Below are 19,196 nucleotides of genomic sequence, written 5' to 3'. Positions count from 1 at the left end.
AATATAAGTAGACTGTTAGGTTGGGGGAAAGGCTGGGGTTAGTGTAAGTTGACATATACTTGCAAAGTTTCTTATAGTCAGTTAAATGTCTGTTAATCAGCAGTATCAACAGATATTAAGCAGTATACAAATACTCAAACTGACCATCAAAATAAAGTGTTAGCAAACCCTTTTTTGTATTTTCTTAAACAATTACAACTATTTACTTTTAACATATTAATCAAATTTTAAACATTGATCGCAGTTACAACATTCTTTAAATCAAAATACAACTATCACCAAACAATTGTTATAATATGGTCCTATTCTCCAATTACAATCCTCAAATCATAATTCTTGATCTTTTTACTACAAAAAAATGTATCTTGTGACATTTATCTACAGTATTGTCATCAGAACTTTATGCAAAAATATGCAGAAGAGGAGGAGGTTGTTTGACGACCTCTCCAGAGAAACAGAAAGGAAGGAGCATAATAATATTTGAGATAAAACATTAAATTAACAGAGCGGATAGGGAGGAAAAGAAAACTTGAGTTTGGACTGACTGGTGAATCCTGAGTGAGCCAGAACCGACCTCACTTCCTCACTGAAAATAAGTGTGCTCGTGGCTGTCCATATACACAAAGAGCTCTATACTGTAATCTTGTACTCTTTGTTATTTGCCCCTTGGCTGTTTCTTAATGCTTTTTGGAAGCAGTAGTCCATCTCTTCACTTTCCCGTTTATCAGGTGGATGGGGCGTTTTTACAGCAGGGGTGATCCGAGACACTCATTTCCTGTTTCACTGCCACAGAGACAGCTAAGGATCTCAGGGCACAAAACACACACTCTTAAACACTGTGTGTGTGTGTGTGTGCAGTCTCTTTCTCGCTCAAGCTTTTATTGGCTCTGTTGTTCAAGGGATTGACCAACTGCTGCTCCCCCTGCTGGCTGTGTCTGCTTAGAGAGCAAGCATGTGTGTGTGTGTTCTTGATTTGAGTCACACACACACACCATGCCAATGTAGGGTTGAAACCTCCAGCTGATATCTAGAGCTAATTACTACACTCATCGTTTTATCTGCGCTTATTTAATTAAGCCGGAGAGAAATAAACACTCACAGTGTGTACACACACACACACACACACACACATTGAATGCACAACAGACACACACCAATGTCTGGCTCCCTAAACCAACAAAGCAGTGTTTGTGGAAGTACTGAGTTTTATGAGTTCATATTAACTGAGATACAAACTTTAGATACAAAGTTAAAACTAGAAAAGGGTTCTTCATAATAATAATAACACTAACACACATAACACCATGATGCTAACATTGCACAGACATAGCTACAAACCAGAGATGAAAAAACACACATCTCCAAAGACAAAACCACAAATTCAAAGCGCCATGTAGAAATCTTCCTAAGCCACCTTGTAAGTGCAGTACTGCAAGAAGTAAAGCACTGAATACATTTCACATGTGACACGTGTCTTACCTGAGTCATTGCGCAAGTATGAAGACATGGCAGGGATCAGACAGGACTGGCTGAGCAGTTCCTGCAGGACAGATGGCAGCAGTGAGCTACTGTGACCTCTGACCTCTCCTGTGAGGGTCTCACCAGATCCCACGCAGCCTGATGGGTTGATATAGCTCGCCAAAACCTGACACAGAACATATCATCACACATTCAAGCATGTGCAAATTTTAACCTTAATTGATATATTTTAACAGACACACACCTGTAAGAGGCAGGTGACGTGCTCTTCCTCCAGGCGTTGTTTGGTCAGAGCCTGCTCTACATCCCAGCCTGATGCTGTTGAGCCAGTCCCAAAGCCTGTTCCTTTGGCCCAATACAGCTGCTGTTCCTCTGTGGTACCACCAACATGCCCACTGGAGACCTGCGGCTGCAGCACAAACACAAACTCAGTTGTAGATTTGGCAATGTGGACGCTGTTCACACGCAGTACTAAGATCAAGGTGTTTCAAACGGACCACAAGTAGATGAGGGAAACATCTTCCCATATGTATGTAGTATTTTAGTAAGTTTAAGATAAAAAATAATACAAACAATAATATTTTTTAACTCTACTATGAATTCAAAACACTTTTTATTGTAATCTATTACTGTGAATTTCTTTTTAAATCTGAATTTTCATCAGCCATTGCTAAAAAACAGCAAAAATTCATTTAAAAATAGAATATTAGAGCATTTATTTTAAAGATGAACACAGATGTGCCTTTACTGTCACTTTTGAACAATACGAAGCATCCTTGATGAAGTGACATCCTAGTGACATCACTGTGAGGGGTAGGGGTAGGGGCGAGGTTAGGCGAGTCTATTAAAAAGCATTGCATGCAGCTCAGATTGCATCTGCACCAAGTCTGCAGCCAGATCCCTCTCCAAATGAGAGACAAGTTTCCTAGTGGTGTTCTTCCACGCACACCTCTTTCTCACTTTGCCGTTTGATGTTAATCGTTCCAGACGTGACATCCTGCTGAAATTTACTGCTTGCTTTAAAGACTGACAGCATGTCACAACATTATGAGGAGAAACAATGAGGTCAGTAGCTGCGCATCAGCTGACAAATATGAATTTTCAAAAACCAGCTGTCGCTCCACAGTCTATACTTTACTTTGGCAATCGCAAGAGTAAATTAAAACTTAATTCAGGGCACCAGAGAAATCAGAGAATGAAATTCAATACCTTTTAAGAACTTTCAAGACTCTTTCTATACATTTTTAGACCTCATAACCAATCTAGGTTTCGACCGGTAACATTGGCGACATTTCAACTTACAGTATATTTACTAAATATTGATTGTAAGAAACTGATGATAAACTAAAACACTATTCACAACTAAAACATTATTCATATACTGAATAGAAATGGGCATAACGGTGGCAGCAAAATCGCCTCACAGCAAGAAGGTCGCTGGTTCCAGCCCCGGCTGGAGCAGTTGGCAATTCTGTGTGGAGTTAGCATGTTCTCCCAGAGTTTGCGTGGATTTCTTCCAGGTGCTCCGGTTTCCCCCACAGTCCAAAAACTTGTGGTATAGGGAAACTGGGTAAGCAAAAATTGTCCGTAGTGTATGTGTGTGTGTGAATGAGAGTGTATGGCTGTTTCCCAGTGATGGGTTGCAACTGGAAGGACATGCACTGTGTAAAACATATGCTAAATAAGTTGGTGGTTCATTATCTTTAAGTCTTTAAGACTATTTAAATAATAGAATTATTCGCCCAGAGTGTATACATTCATTTCAAAGCAGTTTCCTAAAATGTGTGCCAAAATAAGATGTCACCAAGAATCATTCTATTTGCTGAAACTCAGAGAACGTTGTGTCCAAATTAAGACTTAAAATCACCCGAGAGTGGATGAAAACATCCCCAACAGCTCACAAAGGGTCACATTTCTCTAAAGGAAATTTGGATTTAGCAACTTTTTAAACACTTTCCCCCCACAGATACCCTGATATTAGAAAATGTTATTTCCGAATATTTATTCCATTTTTAAGGTTTTGCTAAAATCATAAGAGGGACAAATGGGTGAAATAAACAAGAGAGTGGAATAAATGCACGTTGACCGCAATGCTCTTCTTCAGCAGAGAGCGAGCGGGTTTAATATTTGCTCTGCCAATACTTCTGCCGCCCCAAGGACACCCATTATGATTCTGACAGGCCACTGGCCACCATTCAAATGCTCAGCCCTGAACCCACCTCTCGCCAAACTATAAATCCACACAAACACACACACAGACATATAGTACCGCTCTGCACTGATCATTTATGCACTTTTTTTCTTTAAAGATTGTAATTTTAAAAATTGATTTTAATAAAACCAGTCTGTGAGAGCCGAATATTGATTTTTATAAAAGTCATTTGCTTTGGTATTGGGAGTCTGATGATGATGATGGCTGTTTTTTTCATTATTTTCTCATTATGATTGTGCCGTAGTTGTCCTTTCATTTCAGTCGAGTGAAGCTCCTCATAATCACGTAATGACTAAAAGAGCTGTCCGAATCTTCACTATACATTCTCTTTTAATGGTACTACACTACACCTGAATGAGCGCTTGTTCTCTCTCTCACACACACACACCTCTCCTCATTAAGTCAAGGGCTCTGAATAAAGAGCCCTTCAGCAGTCTGTAAAGACCGGCTACCACAGTCATTAATAAAATGACATGTTTCAGTCTGAGAGACCAAAACATCTCCATTAAGGTCTTTAGAGGAGTGTCTTTTGCTTCTCATGCTCGCAAATTACCTGAACACGGCTGCTAAAAGGCTTCCAGACCATTTTTTTAATCATTTTAGTTTTCCCTGAAGTCTACTTCTTTTAATTTAACTCTGAATCATTCAACCAGATCTGTCAGATTGTCGATGAATTATTCAGAACAGATCTGTGAACTCGACGAACCGACTCAACGAAAAGATTTAACTCAAAAGGAAAACTCATTCACAAATCAGGCATTGCCATTTCTCTCATGTAGTTGAAAGGGAGAAGCAATGCAAGTAATGACTCCAGTGCAGTCTGCTGCTTTTGCTCAATACTTAAAAGTTTCCACTCCCAATTTTGTAGATACTGTGCATGGGAAAGATCAAAAACAAATAACGTTCAAATGTTTGAGGTCAGTATGATTCTTTTGTTGTTGTTGTTGAAAGGCACCACTTATATCCTCAAATAGTATGGATTTTTTCAAATATATACAGCTGAAGTCAGAATTATTAGCCTCCCTTTGATTTTTTTGCTTTTTTAAAATTTCCCAAATAATGTTTAACAGCAAGGAAACTTTCACAGCGTGTCTGATAATATTTTTTCTTGTGGAGAAAATCTTATTTGTTTTATTTTGGCTAGATAAAAGCAGTATTTATTTTTTTAAAAAAACATTTAAAGGTCAAAACTATTAGACCCTATAAGCTATTTTTTTTTTTTGATAGTCTACAGAACAAACCATCGTTATACGATAACTTGCTTAATTACCCTAACCTGCCTAGTTACCCTGATTAACCTAGTTAAGCCTTTAAATGTCACTTTAAGTTGTACAGAATGTCTTGAAAAATCTAGTCAAATATTATTTACTGTCATCATGGCAAAGATAAAATAAATCAGTTATTAGAAATGAGTTATTAAAGCTATTATGTTTAGACATGTGTTGAAAAAAATGTCTTTTAAACAGAAATTGGGGGAAAAAAATAAATAGGAAGGTTAATAATTCTGACTTCAACTGTATGTTCCAAATAGGGATGCAAAGATTATAGATTTTGGTTGTACGATTAAAGTCTGGGGAATAATAACAGTTTTCACGTTTTTTATGATTACGATTACATTCATTAATTTTAAAACACTACTAGTTTAGTAAATCACATGAAAACTCCTTATATTTTAAAGTGTTATTTATTGCTGCTCCGTAAACAATTAATACAGCACAAAATAATACTAAAAACTAACAAAAGCAAAAGACACAATGTGTGAACGGCCCCAAGTTGATAGCCTCAGCCATAGTTAATCCAGTGCGTGTGATAATTAGCCTTTGTGTACAACTTGAAACTTCAAACTAGTGCACAGTTGGCATAACTTTGTTTAATTGTGGTCTTTACGATTAATTAACTGTGTCAAATTAAATTGTGGTTAATAATGAGATTTGTTAATCTCATTCCTCATCCCTAGTCACAAATGCTTTTTACTTTATTATGCTCATCTGATATTTTTACTCATCAAAATGAATGAAAAAACTGGTAACATTTTTAAATAATGGTCCATTAGTTAACGTATGGTCACACTTTATTTTGATGGCCTGTTTGTTGAATTTAAGTTGCATTGTATCTACATGCCAATTAATTCTCATTAGATTATAAGTAGACTGTTAGGTTGGGGTTAGGGTTTAGGTTAAGGTTAGTGTAGATTGACATGTACAAGTTTCTTATAGTCAGTTAAATATCTGTTTACCAGCAGTATCAACAGATATTAAGCAGACAGTCTACTAATACTCAAATGGACCATCAAAATAAAGTTACCTAATGTATTACTAACATTCAATTTAATTAAATTCACCTTTATTTCTACAGTGTTTTTACAATGTGTCAAAGCAGCTTCACATAGAAGATTATAGTAAATTGAAACAGTGTCAGTCCAGTTTTCAGAAATCAAGTTCAGTTCAGTGGGATTTAATATTCACTGCTGAAAGTCCAGACACTTAAGAGCATATCCTTCGCTCTACAGGTCCCGAACCATGCAAGCAAGTTCAAAACATGAACAAACTATTAGTAATACATTTATCACTGTATTTATTTTTGTTTGTTAGTGTTAGTTAAGATAAATAACATTAGATCATGTTAACTCACTGTGCATTAACTAAAGGTAACAAGCACACAATTTTAGATTTGAATAATGCATTAGTGGAAGTTAAACTATGATTTATAAATGGTTTACAAGATTATTCATACTTGGTTAATGTTAGTAAACACGTTAACTAATGGACCATTATTCTAAAGCACTACTGAAACAGTTTTTAACATTAGCTATGTTTTCATTCACCTATTTTATGAGCATTTAAAGATATCACATTAAAAACCTGAATATAGTCATGTGATTGTCTCAACAGATGCACATCTGATGTTTTTCAGCCAATGAAAAATGTTCGGTGAAAGGTTAATGTGACAATTTTAAATTTTATAATGTTCCTTTTACAGCATCAACATCACAGTGTAATTAAAATACAATCAGTTAAATAAATTTAAGCATTCATTTAGTTGTTCAAGCATAAAATGAGATGATAGACCATGTACACTCAAGTGCCATCAGTGGCAGCAGGCTATTGCAGAAACTCCATTGAAAATACTAGGGGAAAAAGTCAAGTTTGAAAGAGATGAAAGCAGCGAAAATTGGCATTCAATGCTTCTTGTCCATTCTGAGACCCTATTTATATCGTATATATCGATCTTCAGGCAGTGAAGATCACTTTTATTTTTAAAGAAAACAGATCTTAAATGGGGCGGTTTTGTAATGGGAAGACAGTTCATCGGAAGTTGTTGGGCTGGCTGACTATGTGCATATACCCCATTAGATAACAAGACTAACTAGTGGAGTGATCTCATTTCACACCATCTGTAATGCTCTTTTAATAACTCTGCAAACTACTCAGGTCAGTCTTTATAAAATAATTTAGCTTTACATGATCATTTTCCCAAATAACAGACAACTCGCTCTGAATACAAGATAACAAGATACAGTATGTTACTGTTTGTTTCCTTTTAGTAATGGCTGCTAAAAATTCAGCTCTGCCAACACAGGAATGCATTTTAAAATATATGCAAATAATTTTCCTTCCAAACTTCTCCAAACTCTGTGAATTCAGTCATTATTTGGTTTGCTAAACACTGAATGTTTTAACATGCGAGTTCACATTCTAATGTTTTCATTGCTGTCACGAACATGCTGATTTTTGTGGGCTGAATGACAGGTAAACAGCGTGCGGGTTAACACTGACCTCACTGGAGTTGGCACTGCCGCTGGGCACTCTGGGAGCATGATGGCTGAGGGCAGACAGGCAGGCCAGGATGAGGTGGATGGCACCGATCTCCAGTGCCATGCGTCTCAGCAGCAGCCCATCATCCGTGGTGAGGGGAGTGGAGCTGAACAAGGAGCGGAGCACGTGGAAGGGCAACGTGGGTAGAACGTTAGCAGAGGGAGACTGTAGGATGTGACCTTGAGGAAGAATGACAGATGAATAGAATGAGAAATTGTCTTTCTAGATGAGAACGTCTTTAACATTTAGAGCAAGAAAAAGCAAGGGTTCCTGCTCTAAGAAAAATGTCAAAAACACTGACTTTTCGTTTCCTAAAAAGAGTTTAGTTTGGTTTCACTGACTATGTACTGTAACTGCAGATTAACTTTGCTTACAATAACATTAACTGTTAAAAGCTAGTAGTTACTAGTTAATTAGTTAAAGTTATTAGTAACTAATAACATTAAGGTAACTAATAAGCTTAACTTTTCTGAACTTGATTATAATATAATTGGAGAAAAGTGCTATATAAAAACTTGATTTGAATAAAAAGATGAATTTTTATGACATGGATATCATACCACACAGTAAAAAAATACTCCATTTATTTATGCTTTTGAATTATATCATGGGATTTTAATCTTGAAGAACAAATGTCTAATTTTGTGTATTTTTAGAGGAAAATAATAAAAGAAAAAATGTTAATATTGTCACAAATTCTGATAAAATCACCCTCAAAATCAGTGATTTTAGGCACAAAAAATCATGACACTTTGCACAAAATCTAGAAGGGACTGGTTGAGCCCTGAGCAGAGAATATTTTAAGAGGTACAGATTGGTGACAGCAGTCGTCTGTTGTCAAGTGGGAAATAAGAAAAATAGGGTAACACTGTATTTTGATGGTCCATTTAATTATTAGTAGATTATCTGCTTAACATCCAACACTGCTCCTTCAACAGACATTTAACTGGCTATAAAAACTTTGCAAGTACATGTTAACATACACTAACCCTAACCCCAACTTAACAGTCTACTTTTAATTTAATGTAAATTTGTTAGCAATTAGATGCAATGTAACAAACAGGCCATCAAAATAAAGTGTGACAAAAAATAGTCTAGCCATAACAACAAGCAAAACATGATAAAAAAAGACAGTAATAAATGTGAAGTACAATTTAAAATAACAAGCAAAAATGGCCTGAGATTCCATGACTTGGACAAAACAAAAATAAAATTCCCTGACTTTCAATGTCTGGAATAGACATTTCAAAATTCACGATATTCCAGAAAATCCCATGACTGTGGGAACCCTGGAAACTGTTTTTTAAATAGCGCACTTAACCAATCAACCAATACATCAAGTGATCAGCTGACCAATCCACAGTTTAGACTGACAGAAATACACATTGGGCAGCCAATCCAGGCTCAATTAAACCAATCGATGAAGCAACCATGTAGTAATCCAATCAATGTTTCCCTTAGGGGACATGCAGAGAAGCATGTGTGTCTGCCTGCAGGGTGTGAATGTATAATAGCCATTAGAGTAGTCTGATTCTCAGCTGAAGCTCTGCGTTGAGATGGGAGAGGTTTTCCCAAAAGCCTGATGCAATTGTATTAGTTTAAGATGAAGTCTCAGACCCCTTCACATGAGCAGCAGCTCTATTTCCTAACTCTTTGATTGACGCAACATGTCAAACAAACACTAATAAATAATGCTGAAATCTTCTTCATGGTCAGCACCTCTCATTTAACAGCTAATCTCAAGAATCACACAAAAAGCATCCTTCATTTGAGGTGCTCACGTATCTTGGTAAATGCTAAAATGGTAGTTTCACATTAGCTTACTGCTAAGCAACTGACTAATAGCACAGAGGTTAGAGCTGTGATGAACGCTCATTAGAAAAATTGATTCTGCATCGATTCACTATCCTCTCTGGAATCAATACTGAGCTTAGTTTTGACCAGCAGATGGTGCTCTATGATGGACTTACACTTTATACACTCAAATACTCACGAGAAAGAGCACTTGCATGCAATTTGGCTTTTAAGGGTGTACTAGCACTAGGCTATCCAAACCATGCCCGGGAGCGTTTCCCGGTTTGTTTGACAGGTGTGAGTTCTCTGAATGGAGGCCTGGTACGATTGAATTGGCCGGCCCTGGCCCTGTTGGAAGAGGTATGCCAAAGCATGATTCAGTTGGGCTTTGGCATAATAAGCTTGCAGTGTGAGTGTAAAGCGTGACTGAGACTGAAACTGAACATGTGACGTCACTTTTAAGGGACTGTTTAATATGGATTTAATAATCATTCTTACTTTTCAATGAATGCAAACTGTCAGAGTTTATAGTCTATTAATCCTTCGGCAAACTTCCTAATACCTGCAGCACAGTGACTTTATGATAATTTATGAGAGTTTGTTGTGGATCAGTTTGGCAAAATATCTGACTGCAAGTCACTGCATCCCAAACAACTAAAAATAATACTAAATGATATAACTGAAGCAATGTCCACTGTGCTGAGCAAGAGCGCTTCTTTTCTATTAAACTGAATAGTTGCAGCATTGATGATGTAAGCGTGCTTAAGTCTGGAAGGCAAAATGCAGTGCGAGTGCAGGCCATCAGGGGAGAGTGGAGGGGGGACAATCACACTTCGGCACGGTTCAAAGCAACTGTACCTAGTGTAAGTAAGCCATGAATGTAAACACAACTATGAACACTTGTTATGTGATTAAAGCTTTCCTAACTTTCCTAACTAACGATTAATTTAGGTTCAATTAGTATTTGTACAGGATTTAAAGAAAGTACAGCTGTTTGTAAGACATACATTGCATCTACTGTTAAAAACGGAAGCTCAGAATCAATCAAGAGAGAATAGCGGTTCATTTTGAAAATCAAAAACTCGATCTTTACACCTCATTTACACTGATTTTACACCTCAGCTCTAACAGAGATGGTTAAATAGATAAATTGTTAAAACTTTCAGGAATGATTAAAATGTTTATAAAACATCACCAAGTGCCCTTTTGGTTTACAAAAAACAAAGCAGCACAACTGTTGTCAACATCACCAACAATAACAAACTTGAGGGCCAATGCATGATACAATGACTTCATGAAGTATCAAGTCACTTTGAAGTCTAGAGCGGTGACTGCTGTAAACGCAGCTTTTCCATCAAAGGATTGAGCTCCAAAATAAGTAGTAAAATTGTACTGACATTTAAATTGATAGTTCACACAAAAATAAAAATTCTATCATCATTTACCTCACTTCACCATCACAAACCTGTTTGATTTTCTTACTTCAGTTAAACAAAAGAAGATATTTCGACAAAACACAGTATTTGTTTTTCCTACTATAGATGTCAATGGTTACCGGCTTCTAACATTCTTCAAAATATCTTCCTTTGAGTTCAACAGAAAAAAAAAACTCAAAGCAGGGATGGAACCAATTGAGTATTTGAGTAATGAGCATTTGAATTTTTGGGTGAATAGATTACAGTTTTTCCTCAAATAATGAGCCTAAGAAACCTTTTTTTTTCAAAGATAAATACTTTGAGAGGAATAAGCGACATTCTGTTTAATATGAGGGCTGAGTCTGAAAGGTCTCTGAGACGGTGAGTTAAACGGTAGATGGCGGGCACAGATATGCAGGAGATGCTGATGGGGGAATCAAAAAACAGTGTTCCACATCAGTCTTCTCTGTTTCAATCAATAACCCCTCTCTCTCTCAAGCACGCACACACACACAGACACAAACAGGGCTAATGGATATGCGAACAACGCAGGCTGAATATAAAAATAAGCATCTACTCCCCCAAAAATTCTGGATTCACTAAGAATATTGATTTCTAAAGTGTAAACAAATTCCAGAAGTAGTACTTCTTGTACTTGAGGGGTACTTACTTCCTTCTCCATCATCCGTGACGCCCAACACCAGTCTAAGTAGACATTGTGCATGCTTCCTCTCCTTCAGCAGAACCTCTGCATATCCTGGCAATCGCAGGAACAGGCCGAATGCCGCCAGGGAATGGGCAGGGATGGGGGACATGGTCTGCACGGAGGATTTGATGGGTGGAGGCTCGGCCGCAATAGTCTCGGGCGCCTCATAAACAAGCTCTCCGGATTGTTCAATAGTGACCCACTCGAACTGGTCGCTGTCCTTGGGTTTCTCCTGTGTGGTGGATGGCACCACTGGGGCGCTGACCTGCACAGAACGATCCGGACGAACTGGCTCAGAGGACACGCAAATGAACAGAAATGCTGACTAACCTCAGGTTACGGTCAGCGAACGAGTGGCTTATGAAGCAGAAATGAAGTGAAACTACATAAAATTACCTACGCGGTAGAATATAATTTTGCACAGAGAGCAAGCTTGCAGATATACTGACCTGCTGGATGACATCGGGGTACAGCATTGGAAGTCTCTCCGCGATCAGCGCCAAGCCACCCATACCGGCGAACACCTGCAAAGGAGACTGGATAGGACTGGTCTCCAGGAGGCTGTCATCCACCGCAGCATCCAAACCCTCGTCACCCGGGGTCATCGGTTCATCGTCAGGACAGCCGCTTAGCATCTCGCAGTGATCTACAGGACGAAAGAAGCCCAGAAATGCATCATTCAATCTGGCGTCAATAAAATCTCATAACGTCTAGCTGTAAATAAAGTGGTCTCAATTGTTCCCATCATAAACCACGATGTCCAAAGCAGGGCAGTACTGCACAAGAGCTCATTTCTGTTCTCATAAATCAGATTATTCCTCTAAATCAGGTTTTCATTTGCTGAGATTGAGGATCGATGTGAGGGAATAAGGAGAAAGTTGCAGGAGATATTGGCTGTTAAGTGTTTCTGAATGCACAGTCAGAATTGTAATGAAACAACAGTGCTCTAATATAAACACGGAGCAGATTTATAGAGTTTACAGCTGACATAACGGCCCTATTCACATCTGGTATTAATATGCTCTTTTGACGATCTGATCACAAATGGTGAGCTGACATGTGTCAGTTTCCACCCTGTGTGTTTGGATTTAATCAAGACTTTTCCCCGTTTTACTTGTTTGTACTTGTATAGCCTGTATATATCCTATGTGTATAGTTGAATATCTTAAAGTACATATGAAAGTTACACATAGGTTCTAAAAAAAAAATAGCTCTTGTTGTGTTTGTTTTAGGATTAATTTATGTAGCACCGTTGTCCAGCGAGACACGTCATTTTGTTCCTCTGTAAAGCGGAATGACGAAGTTCGACTTGACTTATCATGCTCTGCTTTCACTCGGTGCAATGCACAAATACTACTGAATGAATAATACCCATGTTATGTCACTTATGAGCAAGCAGAAAAACAGGGTGATGATTGTCTCAATGCATTCATAAAATTTCTTACCTTATTATTTAAAAGAAAAATTAAATCATTGGTGCCAGTAGCCTTGCGGTTAATTAGCACACTGACATTCAACACAATCCTACTCGTGGCTACTAGAGTTCGATTCCCGGACCACCATACTTCACCCATTATACCAAGGGTGCCCAAACACAGTCCTGGAAGGCTGGCGTTCTGCACATTTTAGCTCCAACTCCAATTAGACACACCTGAACCTATGAAGGCATTGCTGCAGCCTGGATGACCTCCAATTGGCCGGTTTCCACTGAGTGGTATGGTATGGTACACGTCGATATGCTTTTATAATAATAATAATAATAGTAATTCATTTTATTTGTAAATGGCGCCTTTCTAGACACCCAAGGTCGCCTTACAATAAGCATCAGCAGACATGCAAAACAAATTAAACATTACTAAAAACAATCATTGACCAAACAAGTTAAAACACAATAGCGAATATAAAAGAACATAATAAAAACATGATAGAAAAATTGTTAAGTAAAAGCCTGCTTAAAAAGATGGGTTTTTAGATGTGATTTAAAATTGTGAAGACTATCACTGCTCCTAAGATCTAGTAGAAGTTGGCATGGTTTACTTACAACTAAGTTGGAAATGGCAGTTTCCACTGTCAAAAGGTACCAAAAAGCGGACCGTACCGTACTACTTTTTAAGTACCCTTTCAAAAGGATACCTAGCACAAGAAAACTTCATTTGATGAACAGCCAGAAAGCCAAGAAGATAAACCTGTCGTTGTTGTTAACATGGCCATCTAAATCGTGAGCGGTTTCACTTTCTCGAGATGGCTTGCGATCACTCACCACACGTCTATATTGACATAGCAAACTTGAGCTGATGCTAATGATGTGTGCGTAATTATTAAAGTGCTTCTGATTAAATTGCTTTCCTTTCAAATACAAACGCGAGAAGCACGAAAAAACAAAGGAGAATCCTGAAAAAAAAAAACAAAGGAGGAAATTATTCTTTCAGCAACCTAAAACATGAACAAACTGCCATGTTTAAATATTACCATCACCCTTTTGACTGTGTTTTGAACTCGGTATGACAGAATTACTTTTTAATGTTTAATTTTACTTTTTATGTTAACGTTACATGTGCTGGTGAAGAATAAAGATGAGAGATTTGTATTGACTATATGTTTCATATCATTTATGAACCTAAACAACATTTAACTGGAAGTTTTGGGTATTTTTTATTTGTAATTGGTATTTTTTTTAACTTTATAGACTAAGTGTATGTATGTGTTCATCATTTTTATTTTATTTTATACAAATTGCAGACGGTACAGTAGGCTTTTTCGCATAATCATTCATCTGCAGCTATAATCAAATTCTGTTTATAGAAAGGTTAATAATAAACATTTATTTATACATAAGTATTTATGTAAATAAGGCATTTAGGTTTGGGGTAGTTTTAGACAATCATAAAACACAAAAGATTAAACTGTGTCATGTACAAGACATTAAATAAATGACAACTCCAGGAGGTGTGTACAGCCAACTTAAAAATCAAGTCCCAGCCACTCAGAGCTAACCAGCCCAACTGAAGCAGGCTCTGACATCTGTTTTTACCGTTCTTCCTGAATTAGCTAATCAAACTTTTATTAAGTGTACTAGAAACTTCCAAACAGGTGTGTTAAGTAACTCTGCAGGACACTGGGCCTGCAGAATCAAATTTCGGCATCCGAAATTGTCTATACTCCCAAAGGTATAAAAATCCTTAAAAAGTATATATATTTAAAAAAAATTCTACTGGAACTTTGTGCTATCAGCTGTATTGTCATTTAAATAAAACTTCTCGTAGATGTTAGTCTGTTCAGCACTGCTTTATGAAGGCCAATTACAAAAAAAAGTGTGGACTGGGAGGAGACAAATATTTACAAATGACTTGATTGAAGCTCTAGGCCAGGGGTCTCAAACTCGCGGCCCGCGGGCCATTTGCGGCCCTCAGTGCAATATTTTGTGGCCCGCGCCGACCGCTGTACACTGACAGAATCAGCGGAGCGGGGAGAGAGAGCGCTTCCCGCTCTGCTGATTCTATCCGTACACAGCAGTCACTGGCATTCCCCGCCCGCCGTGTAAACAAAGGGGCGAGGATGCCGGTGACGTCACCACGCACCCTGCTCCTTTGTTAGACGCTGTGGCGGGCGGGAAGTGTGGAGGGGCGTTGTCGCGCGCGTTCTGATCAGCTGTGTTGTCGCGCGCGTACTGAAGAGCGGTGTTATCGCGCGCCTACTGAAGGGCGGGACCGAAGGTCTGTCGCGTCGCCGGGGCACTTTTGATCATTTTGGAAGGGCACTTTCTATGCAAAACTAAAAAGGGCATGTGCTCTGTCTGCACAGGTTGAGCCCTATGTGTGCACGTGCCTGCCCTGCATCTTATATATATTATAGGTAGATACAGACTGGTACAGACTGATGTGACTGGAGTGGGGTGGGGGTGTTTTATTTATACATATATACGTCTTTTTTTTTAGGTGAGGGAATGGAAGTTTTGAGTGAGTTCCCCCACTTTTTTCCCTAGGACTTCAATAAGTCAAAGTACAGGTCTAGACTTAATGATGATCATCTTCAAGCCATACTGAGGGTCTCAACTGCTTCTGCTCTAAAGCCAAATGTGGTTCAGATTTGTGAGAAGAAGCGCTGTCAAGTCTCTGGCAGCAAAGAGTAGGCAAAAGATGCCATGTTCAGAAGAACTGTTCATAATCTTCACTCAATGTTCTATTAATGTTCAGGACACTTCATGTTCAGAAGAAATAATTAAAACTGTTAATAATGACATTTGAGGACTTTTTTTGTGAAATCCCTTATGTGGCCCAGCCTCACCCAGACTTTGCCTCCTGCGGCCCCCAGGTAAATTGAGTTTGAGACCCCTGCTCTAGGCAATGGTGAATTTTTTTTCTTCAAATTATTATTACAGTTGGTTGGTTTAGCATCAGAGATCTTTGTGTCTTTGATGTTGAGATCAGTACAAAGAAAGGAAAAGATCAGTGGAAGAACGTAAAACTCGAAGCCAAAAGGTCTTGCTGGAGAGATAAACAAAGAAACTGCACTCCCAAAACAACTGCTATAGTCTGTATTTGATCCTCGTTTTGAAGCAAGTATCAGATCTACTTTGCAAGCCAGAAGCCCATGTCCAGGAACAAACTAGTTGCCAACAGGTTGATAGCACATCACTGTAACAAGCGGCAACGCTTCAGAGCACCACCTGTGGTTGGAGTGTCTTCCACAGAGAGATGGACAGACTCCAAGCAGAGAGGAGAGAATTATCCTGGCTGGTGAGCATCTTTTTCAACTGCTCAACGGAGGGGTGCGAGATGAAAGAGTGCGTAAAAAGAAGCAGAGTTTAGCACGCCAGCAGTGATTTGACACAGCTAAGATAGCCAACTAGCCAAAGGGTGGGGTGAGTCCCTCAGGCACCATCACTAAACTGAACAATTCTGATGCCAGACACGACGGGTGCCATCGAACAAGGGCTGCTCCAAGACTCCTTACTGAGCCAAACAAACAAGCGAACGCAGCTTGCTCAGAATAGCTAAGGGAGCAAAGTTAACGAATGCTGCCAGCTCTCCATCACCAGATGAAAATTCAACAGTTTGAGAGTTCATGGTTCAGTTCGTAAGACACCATGACACAGCGTGGCAACACTGCAGTGTCAAATCAACTTTTGTTACTCTCCAAAGGTGCAAGACTGCAACACTGAGTATGTTTACATGGACACCAACAATCTGAATTTAATACGATTAACACAATACTCTGATTAAGAGTCTAACATCTAAACAGTGATTTTTGATTAATTAGATCAAATTAAGATCATAATCAGACTCAACAGAATTCGGATTGAGACATGTAGAGTGTGCTGATTTTAGTCACATTATTGAAGCGCATTACAGACATGCAAACACCTAAATTAAATTATTACCATCGTGTAGAATTTTGCTGCATTTTGCGACAGGATAGTCTATTCACAAATGGCTGTTCAACACTATTCTCCACACCAACCGAGTCAGTGAAGGACCACAGACACCTGGATTGCAAAATGCGGAGGTTTTTTTACTCTTATACAGCGTGCAATTTCAAATTCCATTAAACAACACTCTTTCAGCAGTTCATACTCGCATCCAATATCTCGTTTGTCAGGGAAGGGCATGCATGAAATGTTCCTGAATGAAAGTACCAAACTGCAGTTCAAGTGGACAAATTAAAAATTAAACACCTGAAATGACATGAAACTCCGGAGTAAATGTGGATAGCGTGGTAAAGCAATGGCGTTAATAGAATTATGTGCTATAACATGTAAAACGAAATCATGAAAGAAACATTTAAAAAGCAACTCATGTAAACACCTTAGTCTTATTACTGTCTTATTCAGATTAAGGCCAATAATTCGATTTTTTGATGTCCATGTAAATGTAGTCAATGTTTCTAGTCTGGATCTGCATGTTGCAACTTTATACTTGCAAGTTGGCAGCAAACAACTACTTTTTAAGGTACACCTTACTACTGCGAGAACTGCTTTAATGGGCTATATGCACGGCAAAGGTATTTCAGCCATCAATAAACTTCCTGTGAAAAGTTTTTAATTTCATAAGGTTCCTTTAACTGCATTAAAAATGTAATTTAATTCAAATATAATCTGTTAAATAGACTTAGTCATTTGGTTGTTCAAGCATAAAATAATATGAAAGGTCGTTTAAAAGCAAGTGCTGTCTGGAGCGGTGGGTAAGTGCTGAAACTCCATAGAAAATACTGCGATAAAAGAAATGTTCATGTTCTAAAGACATGGCTCAGAACAATGGAATTTAACGTCGTGCTTCTTGTCTGGTCTGACACCCATTTCATAGCAATTAGGCAGTGATGATGATCGTTTTTATAGAAACCAGATCTTAAACTAGGCGATTTTATAATGGCAAGAGAGTTCACCAAAAGCTTTAAACTGGCTTATTGGAAATTAAAAGTCTCTGTGGATATACCACATTATTTGTGGCATAGATTACATTAGGTGATGAAAACATTTCCATTGTTCTCCAGCCTCCAGTGCCTAAACTGCAGCTCAGCACAAGAAGTTTGGCCAGAGGAGAAATGGTCGTTCCCAACTGAGCCTAGTTTCTCTCGAGGTTTTTTCTTCAATTGGGGAAGTTTTGTTCCTCACCACTTGCTTGGTTTGGAACTTGTTGAGCTGCGCATCGATGTATTTGCTCCTCAGTGTTTGGACTTTCAGCAGTGAAAATTAAACCACACTGAACTGAACTAAACTGAACCTAAACTCTCTAAACTGGAGTGACACAGTTTAAATTTACTAGAACTTCTATGTTAAGCTGCTTTGACACAATCTATATAATATATGTGCGATAGAAATAAACATGAATTGAATTTCTTTACAGATTTTGGTCCTTATACCAAAATATTTAACCTACTGTACTATTAACAGCAACTATGACATTACCACTGAAAATAATTAGTAAAAACTTTTTAAAAGTGGATGCACTAAATTCTGAAGTTTAGTGAGAAGATAAATTGTACTGGTTGTAACAAACTGAGTAGTCAACATTACTGATTTTTGCCGATAAGACTGCTGATTAACCCCAGAGAAGTGGGATTTAATCACTTGACATTTTGTTGTGGCTGATTAGGATACTAGCGGGACACTTTACTGACACCCGTGACATCCAGCCCTCTGTGTTAGCAGATTCACCTGAGCTGACATCATCAGCAGGAACTCTATGTATGCGTGTATGAACACTGCCTCACCCCAACAGGGCCAAATCAATCAAGAGCATTGGCTATCCAATGGGAAGCCAGCTGTCATTGTCTGGACAGTGTGGGTTTGTTTTGTCTCCTTCAGAAAGTGTGAACACATCATTGACAGAGCAAAGCAAAATCATTTGACATCTGAAGATTCAGGACACAACAGGGGAAATATCTGCGCAACCACAACAACACAGACGGCCAATCAGGCGGTTTTCCCAGGGCTGGCAGAAAACGTGTGTGGCAGAGGGAAGCTACAAACTTTTGGATAAGAGCACAGACTGAGTATCACAGCAAAGTGGCATGAAATCAATTTCTGATGAAATAATGAATGATTCTTGCGAGTCTGTTCTTTCTGGAGGATCTAAAACACATAGCAAGAATAGTGTGATTTCATGTGCAGACTGCTGATTCTTATGCGCAGGTTCTTAAAAATGATTTTCAGTTTAAGAATTAGGAGATTCACAATTAGTAACTGAAACATTCATAAATTAATCTAAACACATTTTGAACAGTTCTAATATTTATATTTTAGCAGTTAACTATGACAACCTTGTTTATGACAAAAT

At 38.3% G+C, this 19,196-nt stretch overlaps 1 protein-coding gene across 28 annotated transcripts in view; it reads right to left on the bottom strand.

The window, feature by feature from the left end:
- birc6 (baculoviral IAP repeat containing 6) overlaps window positions 1-19,196 on the bottom strand; it is a 156,234-nt gene that overhangs the window by 60,215 nt on the left and 76,823 nt on the right. For all 28 annotated transcript variants that reach the window (XM_087290400.1, XM_087290404.1, XM_087290420.1 and 25 more), the window contains exons 61-65: window positions 11,871-12,067; window positions 11,386-11,686; window positions 7,468-7,685; window positions 1,724-1,888; window positions 1,480-1,645 (exon numbers count right to left, since the gene is read on the bottom strand). In XM_087290400.1, coding sequence (XP_087146526.1) covers window positions 1,480-1,645; window positions 1,724-1,888; window positions 7,468-7,685; window positions 11,386-11,686; window positions 11,871-12,067 — 1,047 coding nt within the window. The remainder of the gene's footprint in view (window positions 1-1,479; window positions 1,646-1,723; window positions 1,889-7,467; window positions 7,686-11,385; window positions 11,687-11,870; window positions 12,068-19,196) is intronic.

This window comes from Danio rerio, chromosome 17, assembly GCF_052040795.2.
Source record: "Danio rerio strain M-AB ecotype USA chromosome 17, GRCz13ab, whole genome shotgun sequence".
Lineage (NCBI taxonomy): Eukaryota > Metazoa > Chordata > Actinopteri > Cypriniformes > Danionidae > Danio > Danio rerio.
The sequence above is the reverse complement of the archived record's forward strand: the minus strand, read 5'-3'. Positions and strand labels throughout refer to the sequence as shown.